Below are 12,074 nucleotides of genomic sequence, written 5' to 3' on the forward strand. Positions count from 1 at the left end.
CTCACTTGATCATTGTTGCTTCGTGAAGACTCACGAATGCTCCCCCATACACTATGATAGGAAACCTCCATTGATGCACATCTTCACATGTCCATTATCACCAAATGGACAGCAAGCTTCAAGCATATTATCCTCTCGAGATGCTCAACTTGAACTTGCCCAACTCAACCTTGATGACAATCACCACTTGACGTCATCCTCTCATGGGCTATATGAGATCTCACTTTTGATGCATGCCCATGGAAAGATACCTAACCCACATAGATAACACAAGGGAACATATATGATGGGTTAGTTCATAAAGCATGATTGACACGGCTTACCATACCACATGACTTCTCGTGGCACATTCGTCATGCTTCATGTGTTGACCAAACTTGAATCTATTCTTCACTCTTTGTATTAATCAACCTTGTAACTTCTCATGCTCTATCATACTATCTTGAGGTGTATAAAGAATTCTTCATTTGTTTGCATGCTCTAAATCTTAGTCAACCATAGCTCAACTTATGAGACTATCATGACACCGACTTAGAGCCATATCTTGAATTCTTCACTCGGAATCAAGCACTCAAGATCTTGATCATTCATTGCTTAACACATAAGATAGAGCATGGCTAATATTGAGTTCCACATAAGAACTCCATCTTCATTTCTTCTTCTTGATCATATCACATATATATCTTCAAGTCGATGATCTTGATGCCAATACACAAGGTATATCTTTATCTTTATGACATCTATACTTGAATCCAATATATAGAATACAAGTAGTACCTATGGAATATTCCTTCATATAAATTCAATGAAAATATTAGTCCATAGGGGTTGTCACTAATTACCCAAACCACACATAGAGGCAATATATCCTTATAACCGGCATGAACTTTGTTTTTGGCGCGCCAGCGGTAATCTTGGGCCTATAGATGTTTTCCTAGCTGTGATGCTTAACACTGCCAGAAAAGGGGTAAAACCATCCTCCAAAGTAGTGAAGTGAACAAGTATGGTAAGTCAATAGGTCATATGGGTCGACCTTAATATGAGGCGTTTACAATGCTGAAAGAGTCGAGATCGTAAAATAGTTCTAGCCGTCGAATCTTTGATTTGGTCGACGAGGAAGGAGGATTGCATTATGGTTAGGCTGGGGTCTGGAAGATATCCGGGAGCTTCTTCTTCAGGATTGTAATACTTGTACAAAAAGTAATATAATCTGATTCCCGCTCTGGAAAAAATAAATAACACCCCCAATATAAATGTAAGGCTCAAACTACCCGCATGATAAATCAGTTAAGAATAACTTCATCAACCTATAATTTATATATTTGTTCACACATGGTAGTTTTACAGTGTTGCTTTCATATATATCCACGTTTCAAAGTAACTTTTTGTAGGTTTATCCTAAGTCAAACTTTTCTAAGTTTGAGAGAATTTAAAGAAAAATATGTCAGTATCTACAGTATTAAGTTAATGTAGTTTGAGCATATATTGTATGCCGAATCTAATGAAATTAAATTAGTGTTGTAGACATTGGTATATTTCCTATAAACGCATTCAATCTTAGAATAGTCCAACTTAGGACAAACCTAAAACTTAATTTGTAACGGAGGAGTATAATGTTATCCCACCATTCATTCCAAATACACGATGTCTTAAATATGATGGGTGCAACCTTTCTAGACTCTGAGCGTTTTTATTTATGTTGATAATAAAATTATATATATTTGAAACCACTTTCTACTACAAATCATGTAGTCACATTTACCTCCTGGTGATGATATCACCAGGAAGACGTATCAGAACCTTGCTACTCCTACCCTCTCGCGAAGTCTCCTTCCCCACCTTCCTCCTTGAGAGTCAACCGATGGCGGCCGGGCCGCGCAGACCGGAGATGGACTAGAGAGGCGCTGGAGTTAGGGATGTACATAGTAGTTGTAGGTATAAGGTGTTTCAATGGTTTGCCGGTCTTCGGCTTGTTGCCCGAAGGTGGATGCTAGATCCGTTGGCCAGGATTTGGCTTCGGCTGATGGCTACCTTTCTCGTCGCGGTACTCCGTCGGTTGAAGTCGAAGGCTATGGGAAGGCAGTTGCTGGTACCTCCATCAATAAAAGGCCATTACCTTGCAGATCTGTTGCTTGCAGTCAAGGTATGGAGTTCCCTCCTCTACTTGTGGTGAACTAGAGTTGGGTGAGCTGCAGACCTTCCGATGTTGGGCGATGAATATGATCCAGGGGAGTTTTGAAGCTACTCCCGGGAGTTCATTCACGGCAGCCCGATGCTTGTTGTCGTCTCAGATAGTCGAATGGACCACTCCCACATCGCTCGTTGGCTTCCATTTCTCCCGGCTGGCGGACGATGGCATTTTTTAGCCTCCAGGCCGGTATGCCACCAAGTAGGCCCCTCTGCTCCAGCATAGCTTGCTCCCATCGTCGCGTCCCAAGTGGTCTAGTCCCCGGGATGTCAGCAAGGTGGAGAAGGAGCAGGACCCGATGGCCTGTTTCAGTTTTTATCTATGGTCCTTTATGCGAAAAGTCTAAGCGTTGTTGTAATTTTAACTTTATGTTAATCCTTCATGTAAATTGTAACTCCACTCCCGGTGAATGAAGCTTCGAGGCCCTTTTGGCTTACCCTGTAAAAAAAAACTACGATGATATCCCACATTCTAAGTTATGCATGTCGGGAAGAAGCAGTAACATCGTGTCAGTGCTAAATCATACTTCCCCTTCCTTTGGGAGCTCAATTGCAACAACCTAAAACTTTCTTATTTTACAAAATTATTTCAGCCAGTTCTATACATTTGTCAATTGTCATCACATACTCCCTCCATTCCAATGAATAAAAAGCCTTTGTTTTTCGTGCTTTTTCTTCAACCAAACATTACTCCAATTATATAAAGATTTTTGGTATAAAATTAACGTTATTAGAAAGTGTTTTTCAATGTGAATCCAACAACAACGAATATGTACGGTATAATCAAGATTTTATTGCTTCATTTTTTTTTACCAAAGTTCGTTTCAAAATATAGTGTGCGCCTTATTTTTAAAACAGAGGTAATATATAATAAAAATGTTTAACAGGTTACAATCGATTACATTCTATCAGTGCTAGATCATACTTCCCTTTCTGCGGGTGCAGCATACCCAGGCTGAACCATTGACGAAGTAATATCGCCATGTTACCTTTATGCGGTGATGTTTTTTTTCTCTGGTTGATAAGATAGATATGAGTGCTTAACCACAGATTGGCCACAACCTACCTTTTCTGTCTTCACCTTTTTTTTGCGAAACATAGTGTAGACGCAGACGCTCACACATACGTAGATACATTCACCCCAATGAATACACGCACGCACACCCTACCCCTATGAGCACCTTCGAGGGACTAAGTTCAAGAAACTGATCCGGCGGGTCTTGAAATTAATGAAGTCACCACGGGTGCCTCGCTGTTGACGGGAACGTCACCTCCCACTGAAAAATATTCACCTATTAATGAGACATCAAACTTTGATAGACTTGGGATGCCACTATCCTCTTAACCATCCAACCACAGGTTGCTTCTCTTTCTGCATTTACCTTTGAAGACTAGACGAAGTGCTAGATCTGAATATTGCACTCTTTTGTTTGCTGAGTATGTACGCATGCATATTAACTGTCCATCCTTATCCACTTAATCTTGCGCCACATGATTTACTCCTACATGGTCAGCTTCTTTGTTTCTCTTAAAAAAAAACACAGGTTCTTTGGTCTTATTTGGTCCGGTCAATGATCGATCCCTTTGAATGCTTAGACGCATCTCGAAATGCTTTCTTTAATTTGGATTCTATTGAAATGGTATCGTGTATTTGAGGGGAGTATTAGATGTACGGTGCCATGATATTATGTTGTATGGACTTATGCATGGACGTGATGCTACTTCTCAACTTTATATTTTCCATGAGAATCAACCTGTGGTTTTGGATGGTTAGGAGGGCAGTGGTATCCCCAGTCCACCAGAGTTCAAATCCTAGATTTGACACTTTGGTGTTTCATAAAGGCGGAATATTTTTCAGTGGGAGGCGACGTTTCCGTCGACAGCGAGGCGCCTGTGGTGACTTCGTCAATCTCAAGACCCGCCGGATCAGTTCTTCGACGCAGTATCTTGAAGGTGCTCATAGGGGTAAGGTATACGTGCGTTCATAGGGGTGAGTGTGTGCTCGTATGTATGAGCGCCTTTGATTGTACTGTGTTTCACAAAAAAAAATTTATATTTTCCATTGATTTGAGAGAAAGTGTTGACTTAAATATTTTCACAAAAGTGCAACTATGTAATACAATCCCACATGCCTCCAGCCTTCACAAGGTTTCCCAGAGAAAACACACGCAAAAACTTATGGGCGACCTTAGCTTCTAGGGCTTCCTAGAAAACCCCAAGTATAACAAGCAATGAAATAAACTCAAGGTGACTAAAATTATGGCCTGGTGAAAATTATAGACCTAGCTCCACCGGACAGGATTTTTTTGGCACCTGGGTGCAAAAGCATCCCATAAACCCAAATTTTGTAGTAATTTTAAATATTGAAAAAAATGATTCCTCATGGAAACCAAACATGATCAAGTATTATACTTGTATAAAAATGTTTGGGCAAGAAACGATTCCCATGGACTTCAAATTTCTTTTTATGAGAAATATAACGTGAATAGTAAATGGACATGAGGTGTTTCGATTTTGTTATTTTTACCCAGGATACAGTGATAGTAATTCCCTCGCTACATATTTTACACAAGTTGATCATCTTTGATTTCAAAATGCATTTGAATATTTTTACCCTTTTTTGAATTACTCTTTGTTTTTCTTGCATGGGGTGCTTTGGCACCCATTTGCATCAATGTGTTTTCCTAGCTCTACCTTTCTTTTCAGTTTTCACTCAAAGATTAGCACGATAGTTTGCGAGAGCATGGAAAATTTTGAGCTTGTGAATGCTAACAATCGTGTAGGTGAAAGTTTGGCAAAGCCTTAAGATGTTGAGGTGAAGAAATTATTTTTATGGAGGATACCACAAATATATTTGTTATGTTCACGCGATCAGTTTGTACAATCCTATGTGCTGCCTGGATGTCAAGCTTCCTCGGTCGGAGTCGGGTTATAGTTGCTTATGTATTTTTTTCTAAAAGATCATGTAGAATTTCCTTTCAAAAATAATATTTGAAAATTATGATATAACCTACAACAAATATCACATATTATATTGGTATTTTTTTATCAAAGGTTTGTTAGCCTTTTTAAAATCAAACTTAGCAAAAGAAAGCCATAAGCAAACATCGGTCAAATCACATAGTTGGAGATCTAGGGTTTTAGCCCAACAGGCCCACTAATATAAACCTCCCAGCTCGATCCCTCTCCATCCCTTATCGCGCCGCCAGCCACTCTTGCGCTCGCGCCCTCGCCCTCAACCGCAACTCGACGTCCTCTACTCGGCGGCGACTGCGAGGATGGCGGCAGCCGCAGGCGGCGCCCCGCGGGCGCTCTCCCAGCGGGAGCAGGACATCCAGATGATGCTGGCGGCCGACGTGCACCTCGGCACCAAGAACTGCGACTTCCAGATGGAGCGCTACGTCTACAAGCGCCGAACCGACGGTACCTCGACTCTCTCATCCCGAAAACTACGCGATCGCCACCATAGCAGACATAGATCCTCCTGTTTAGATAGATCTAATTATGTTTGTACTAATGATTAGGTTGCTTCCCTATATTTAGATTTTCGAAGATGTATGAGTACTGTTTCCCTTGCTGCACCTTGATTCATGTACGTGGATGTCATCGGCTACTTGTGGGTGCAAGATGATTACTTTGCCTCGTTTAGTGGATGCTCCTTCGTAGAGTGGATTAACTGTTTGACCATATGAAGTCATGCATTCTGGTTTCTACATTTGGTTCGTAGAGTTTAGCTGCTAGTGAGCCTCAAGAGTCGACATGAATGCAATGTTTTTATGTTTAGCTGCTTTTTATGTATGTACACGAGAACTGGTTGGGTATATCTATGCTATTGTGGTGTTCTAGATTTCTTATTGGCTTGTTCTGTTGCCACGAATATGCTGAAAGCTTCCAACAGCGGTTCTGTTTAGAACTCTGTTGTTTCACTCGAATGCAGGGAATGCTGTTTGTGTTTCTTGTAATGATTTTTATTCTAGCAAGAAGTAATTAATGTGCCGGGGAGTTCTCCTTATGCTACTTTGTATATTTTCTTGTAGGTATCTACATTATCAACCTTGGCAAAACCTGGGAGAAGCTTCAGCTGGCTGCCAGAGTGATTGTTGCCATTGAGAACCCACAGGACATTATTGTGCAGTCTGCTAGGCCTTATGGTCAGAGGGCCGTCCTCAAGTTTGCACAGCACACTGGTGCCAATGCCATTGCTGGTAGGCACACCCCTGGTACCTTCACTAACCAGATGCAAACCACATTCAGTGAGCCACGTCTTCTCATCCTGACTGACCCCAGAACTGATCATCAGGTATGGCTCTTTTGATATTGTGAGCTTTTCTGCAATGAAATTCAGCAAATCGGTCATCTTGTAAATGTGTTCGTTTAATTGCGTGCAGCCCATCAAGGAGTCTGCTCTTGGCAACATACCAACTATAGCCTTCTGTGACACTGATTCCCCTATGCGCTATGTTGATATTGGCATTCCTGCCAACAACAAGGGAAAGCAGAGCATTGGTTGCCTATATTGGCTACTTGCTAGGATGGTTATGCAGATGCGTGGCACGATTCTCCCAGGACATAAGTGGGATGTCATGGTAAACTTGGATGATCAGAAGTCTCACCTGAATTGTTTATGTTTATGTTCTTGATTGGCCTTTGGAAGCAACATATGACTAGCTCCTTCCATCTTCTGATTGCTAATAGATCTTGTTTGTCTTTTGTAGGTTGATCTTTTCTTCTACAGAGATCCAGAGGAAGCTAAGGAGGTGGATGAAGAGGAGGCTCTAGTAGCTCCCGAATACGGTGCCCCGGTAGTGGACAATTGGGGTGATCTTCCTGCCCTCTCCGCAGGGCCAGCTGGTGCTGAGTGGGGTGCTGCTGCTCCAGGTTTGTCTTTTTTTTTCTTAGTACCTAATCCAGTTATTACTGAACATCCAGCCTTCAGCTTGAACATCTCCCCACTTTCCTTCATAATTTGACTGGCCATCTTATTTTAGTCTGTTCATATTGTCTAATGTTGGTTCTTTAACTTAAGAACCAGAATACAGAACAACTTGATTGGGGTGTCATGATGCTTTCTTTTTGAAATAACGTATCATGGAACTGAAGCACTCATGTTTATCTGGGTGCAGCTCCTGTAGCTGGAGAAGGTTGGGATGCACCTGCCGTCCCTCTTCCTGCTGATGCGGCTGTTGCTGCTGTCCCTGCTCCTGCCACTGGTTGGGAAGAAGGCAGTGCTCCGGCCCCCACTGGCTGGTAACAGGATGTTCAGTGGGTGACACTCAAGGAGAGAAGAGTTACTTAACGTGTTGTTCGTATTAGCAGATCTGTTTTGGTAGCCCCCAGTTATGGTACTGTGTAATGTTAAGTGAGAATCGATTTTGAGCGTTTACTCAGCTGACACTGCGATACGATTCCTTGCTTGTTACCTTCCCGCAATGCATTTTTGGATTGAATGTATGCCTTGCAACATACTGATGCGGTTTTCTGGTTGATCCTTCTGATGTCACTATTTCTCTTTTTGTTGTAAAGTGGAGATCAATTGATGTCATTTTACCATCTACGGGCTTAACTTTTTTTTAGATCTGCTTTTAAATAATGTTGCAAATACTCCCTCCTCCTAAAATAGGATGCCTATAATTTCTGGTCAAAGTCAAACTTCACTAGAAGATGTCAACACTATAATTTCATACCAATATTGTTAGAATGGTCATGAAATATACTTTCATATTGTGTACATTTGGTATCTTAGATGTTTATATTTTGACATATATAGTTAGTCAAACTTCAAATAATTTGACTTTGACAAAAAAAAAACTATAGACATCATATTTTATGAAGGAGGGAATACATGGTAAGGGCTGGTCTAGTTAGGCGCTTGCAAAAACAGTGGAGAGTAGCTCTCTTCTCTCCCTTATCTACCCACCGCCACCGGCTCCTCCCTCCTCGCCGGCGGCGTCGCCATCCGTAGTCGCTGGGAGGGAGGAGACCGGCCTCTGTATATAGTAGTAGGTTTAGTAGTGTTGTTTGCCTGTGTGCAGAGTGGCGAGATGCTGTTCTCCGTTCGCCCGTCGTGGTTGCTTTCGTGCGGCGGCCATGGCCTGCAGAAGCTTCCTCTCTGGTGCTTCCTCATCTCCTTGTTCGTGGGCATGGTGCCTGGGCGGATGGTTGGAGAAGAACATGGCTGGATGCTTCTCGGAGGAGAGTATTTGGCTGCAGTTTTCCTGGCTGACCGTGGTGGCGAGGAGGGAAACGGCGACCGAGCTACTACTAGCCAAGTTCTGCATCGACATCTATCTGTGAGGTGCTATGAATCTGCCCCGGTTAGAGCCCAGGCTCGTCATCACTGATATCTCATAAGCTTGCCTCCCCGAGTTCGTGGAAGAAGCTTTGGGTTGGATGGTGAGTTCGTCTTCTCTGCGTGTTGTCGGCGTGCTTCTGTTGCCTTGCTCGAGCGGCTCTGGAGTTCAAGAACCTATTCGACATGGAGCTTCTTCTCTGCGTCTAGAAGAAAGACGTCGATATCTATGGCCAATGTGGCCTTATTTATGCCGGTGTGCTCCGGCAAATCAGCAACCTCCGTTGTGAGGCCCTTTTGCAACTCAGCCGCTGAGCGCTTTGCCAGGTTGACAGCAAGTGGTTTCGTCCCCTTCTTCGTCCTGAGCTCTCTGCTTCTCAGTGGGGAAAAGAATGAACTAGATTGACCTTCCAAATTATTTAGCAGGGTCCTTTCTACAAATGCTAGGGATCTATGTAATATTTCCTTACTTCATGGTGTCCTTTGTAACAAATATGTACCTCCACTGCTGTTTTGAATGAAAGTTTCGAGCCCCTTCTCAGGCGCTCTGTTAAAAAAAAGAACATGCAACTGCGGAAATTCAATTCGGCTCCTGGGTGCATATGCCCCCTCTATCAAAAAATTATATTTCGAAATGTCGAAAAATTTTGAAAAAAAATTCTACATGTACATCTCCACAATATACGTACCTTCATCAAGTTTCGCGAGGAACCAATATGTTTTGTGGTATGTGTAAAAAAGAGAAAATTTATCTCCTGAAAAGCCTTATTTTCAGCATTGAATTTTGTCTTTTTTACACACGTCACACGACAAGTCGGATTTTTATGAAACAACTTTGTGAGCGCGTAGCACGTGAAGATGTACGTTTGAATTTTTCGGTTCAATTTTTAAAATTTCAAAATGTATGTAACATGTATTTCAAAATAAAGGGAGCATATGCTTCCATGTGCTAAAACATCATTCCCCATGCAACTGCGTTTGTCAAATATTCTAGCCAACATTGTCATTTACTCCAGCACGGGCCAAGAGTGCAAACCTTGAGACAGAGTTTGGGCTCCAGTCCATGGGCCATTTGAGACTTAGCTCGTTATGCTTAAGGAGCGCTCAATGTTAAGCCCGTTATTCAGTAACAGCCCAGCCAACCTAGGCCATCAGATTAGCCCATTAGCTCATATTTACCAATGTTTAACTTCTCATGCTAAAGAAGTCAAAAGAAAAACTAGCGATTGAGAGTCCGTGAGCTACATTTTTATGAGATCTCCATTAGCTAGCATTTGTGACTCTTGCGAGCTGAAGTTTTCTTTTTTGAGAGCAACCACGTATTTTATTAATAGAAAATTAAGTTACATGAACTAACAAACGTGGAAACTGAAAAACAGACCAGGAGAAAACAGTTTTTCTGTACCCGCAAAAAAAAAAAAGAAAACAGTTTTTCTGGAAACTTTACAGATAGAACCTTAAAAGATGGGAAAATACAGAACCATCCCTAGGTTTTCCCGCACTCGCCGAAACTAGCGGCTGACGCCAACCTCCAACGCCACCTAAGCACACGTTTGAAGAGACATCGAGCCTCCACCATTGCCAGATCCGGAGAAGCACCATCACCAACGAGGCTTACCCGCTGCAACCAGCGATGCACATGTCGTTGTGGCACGTCGACCGGGGGACATCCCCGTGCTTCCTTGAACCAAGATCCACCACATCCCGTTGATCTACCACCTCCGAACCAACATCCTCGCTCTAGAGCATCCACCTCACCTCGATCCCCAATGCCGTCGTGGAAAACGACGAACGCCAGCGACACGTCGAGAAACAGATCTCGCCAGATATGAGTTTTAGATCGTTAAGGATAATAAGCTTAATTAGTGAGCCTAAGCGAGCTTCAACAAATCGAGTCTTTGTGAGCTTTTAGTCCACCCCTTTGGTGGCTCCTGATTCCCTCTCCAATCCCCCTTCTGACTCCAGATCCGAGTCACGCTCTTGAAAAACTCGGAAATTAAAGTTATATACTCAATTTTTTTGTTAAAATACAATGAACATGTAAACTATTTTTTTCCATGTGCATGTATATTATCATGTACTATCTCCATCCCAAAGCTTAAGGCTTATATTATTTTTAGGAAGTTAAACTATATCAAGTTCGACTAAACTTTTACCAAAAATCATTAACATGTAAAATACAAAATTAATATCATTAAATAGATAATAAAATATATTTTCATATGGTATCTAGAAAATATTATATTTGTTGATAGATTGTTCTAAAAATTTGATTAAACTTTGCTTGGTTTAACTTTTCAAAAAACTATAAGCTTTAAGCTTTGGGATGGAGGTAGTATGTCCAAGTGACTTACTCTCCCCATATTTAGGGTAGTAAATGGAGTACATGTCATTTCTTAACTACATTTCATGGCTTATCAATATCTTGGACCTTGCTCATGTATAACTTGTTTTTGCAGCATCTATGGCAATCTATTTATGCATAGCATCCCATCCGCCCCCCTAGGTTTGGTGTGAAGCTGTTTGTTATTCGATTCGACATGTTTGGTGAAGTATTCATGCTCTTGTCCGTCTGTGAATTAATTGACGGGACACAAGGATACCACAAAAGCAGGAAACTGTGGCATTTAACTAGCGCGGGAGTGTCCATTACGATATTGATTTCCCAAGATGGATCAGATCAGTGACCGAGAGAATCTTAAAAGTATAAAACCAGTCTCTCATGTCTGAACGTCACAACAATCTATGGCGAAAGGGGCGAGATGATCCGGCATGAAGAAGGAAAGGATGGCGGATTAGCTAGCTGACAGCGCGCAGCTTGTTGGATTTTGCAAGTAAATGCCGCCTTGTTGCAGTTGCATTCTGGACCGACAGCTAGGAGCTCGATCGTGTCGGTTGTAACAACCGGCGCAGGAGACGAGATGGAGTATGGGTTTCCTTCCGAGCAAACTGGTCAGCAAACACGCATGAACTAAGAAATGCTCAGCACAGTACGGCAAGCAACGACGCTTACCTGGGTTGGCAAGAAAACGGCCCAAACCTTGTGCATCGATCGACATTGCTGGCTCTTTGGGACACATGAAAGGAAGAAAAATAGAATAATCTTTGATCACGCTCAACCTCCATCAATCGAGTGATTGCAGCTATCAATGAAGCTGCGATGTGGGTGCAGGCTGGGGGCGTCTGGGTGCCTCCGGTGACGCTCCCAAGCTTCTTCAGATATATCGCCGCCTGTAATCCCTACCGCTAAACTCTTACCCCCTCAGTTCCAAATTAGTGAACGCAGTTTTTTTTTCCTTTTTCAAAATGAGCGAACCTACATTAAAATGTGTCTAGATAAATACGTATCTAAACCAAAGCTGCATCAATTGGTTCAAAACGGAGGGAATACTGTTTTTCCCGTTTATAATATCATGTGAACTTTGTCAGAAATTGCTGTGAAAAAAAGCTCTGTCTGAAGATTTCTGATCCTCATCTTCCAAGCTATTTGTCACGTTTTCAGCAATAACGCATGTCTACTTCTGATCGGCGAGTAGTGCAGAGAGCATACGACGAGTACCAGGCCATGTCCATAGCGTCCTTGCTGGCTGCAATTTCA

The 12,074-nt window shown here is 42.2% G+C and overlaps 1 protein-coding gene across 1 annotated transcript; it reads left to right on the forward strand.

Annotated features, from left to right (window-relative positions):
* Positions 1-5,450: 5,450 nt before the first annotated feature.
* On the forward strand, positions 5,451-7,673 carry LOC124699025 (40S ribosomal protein Sa-2-like). The gene is made up of 5 exons (XM_047231399.1): positions 5,451-5,610; positions 6,225-6,487; positions 6,576-6,773; positions 6,903-7,065; positions 7,311-7,673. Exons 1-5 carry the CDS (start codon positions 5,466-5,468, stop codon positions 7,436-7,438), a joined length of 897 nt encoding a protein of 298 aa, XP_047087355.1. The 5' UTR covers positions 5,451-5,465; the 3' UTR covers positions 7,439-7,673.
* Positions 7,674-12,074: the final 4,401 nt, after the last annotated feature.

Source organism: Lolium rigidum, chromosome 3 (assembly GCF_022539505.1).
Source record: "Lolium rigidum isolate FL_2022 chromosome 3, APGP_CSIRO_Lrig_0.1, whole genome shotgun sequence".
Classification (NCBI taxonomy): Eukaryota; Viridiplantae; Streptophyta; class Magnoliopsida; order Poales; family Poaceae; genus Lolium; species Lolium rigidum.

What these genes read in the sequence shown, in the direction of transcription:
- LOC124699025 (XM_047231399.1), top strand. Translation starts at nt 5,466, where the DNA reads ATGGCGGCAGCCGCAGGCGGCGCCCCGCGGGCGCTCTCCCAGCGGGAG. An exon ending in CTACAAGCGCCGAACCGACG is followed by an intron (nt 5,611 to 6,224) that starts GTACCTCGACTC and finishes ATTTTCTTGTAG; the next exon opens with GTATCTACATTATCAACCTT. An exon ending in GACATAAGTGGGATGTCATG is followed by an intron (nt 6,774 to 6,902) that starts GTAAACTTGGAT and finishes TGTCTTTTGTAG; the next exon opens with GTTGATCTTTTCTTCTACAG.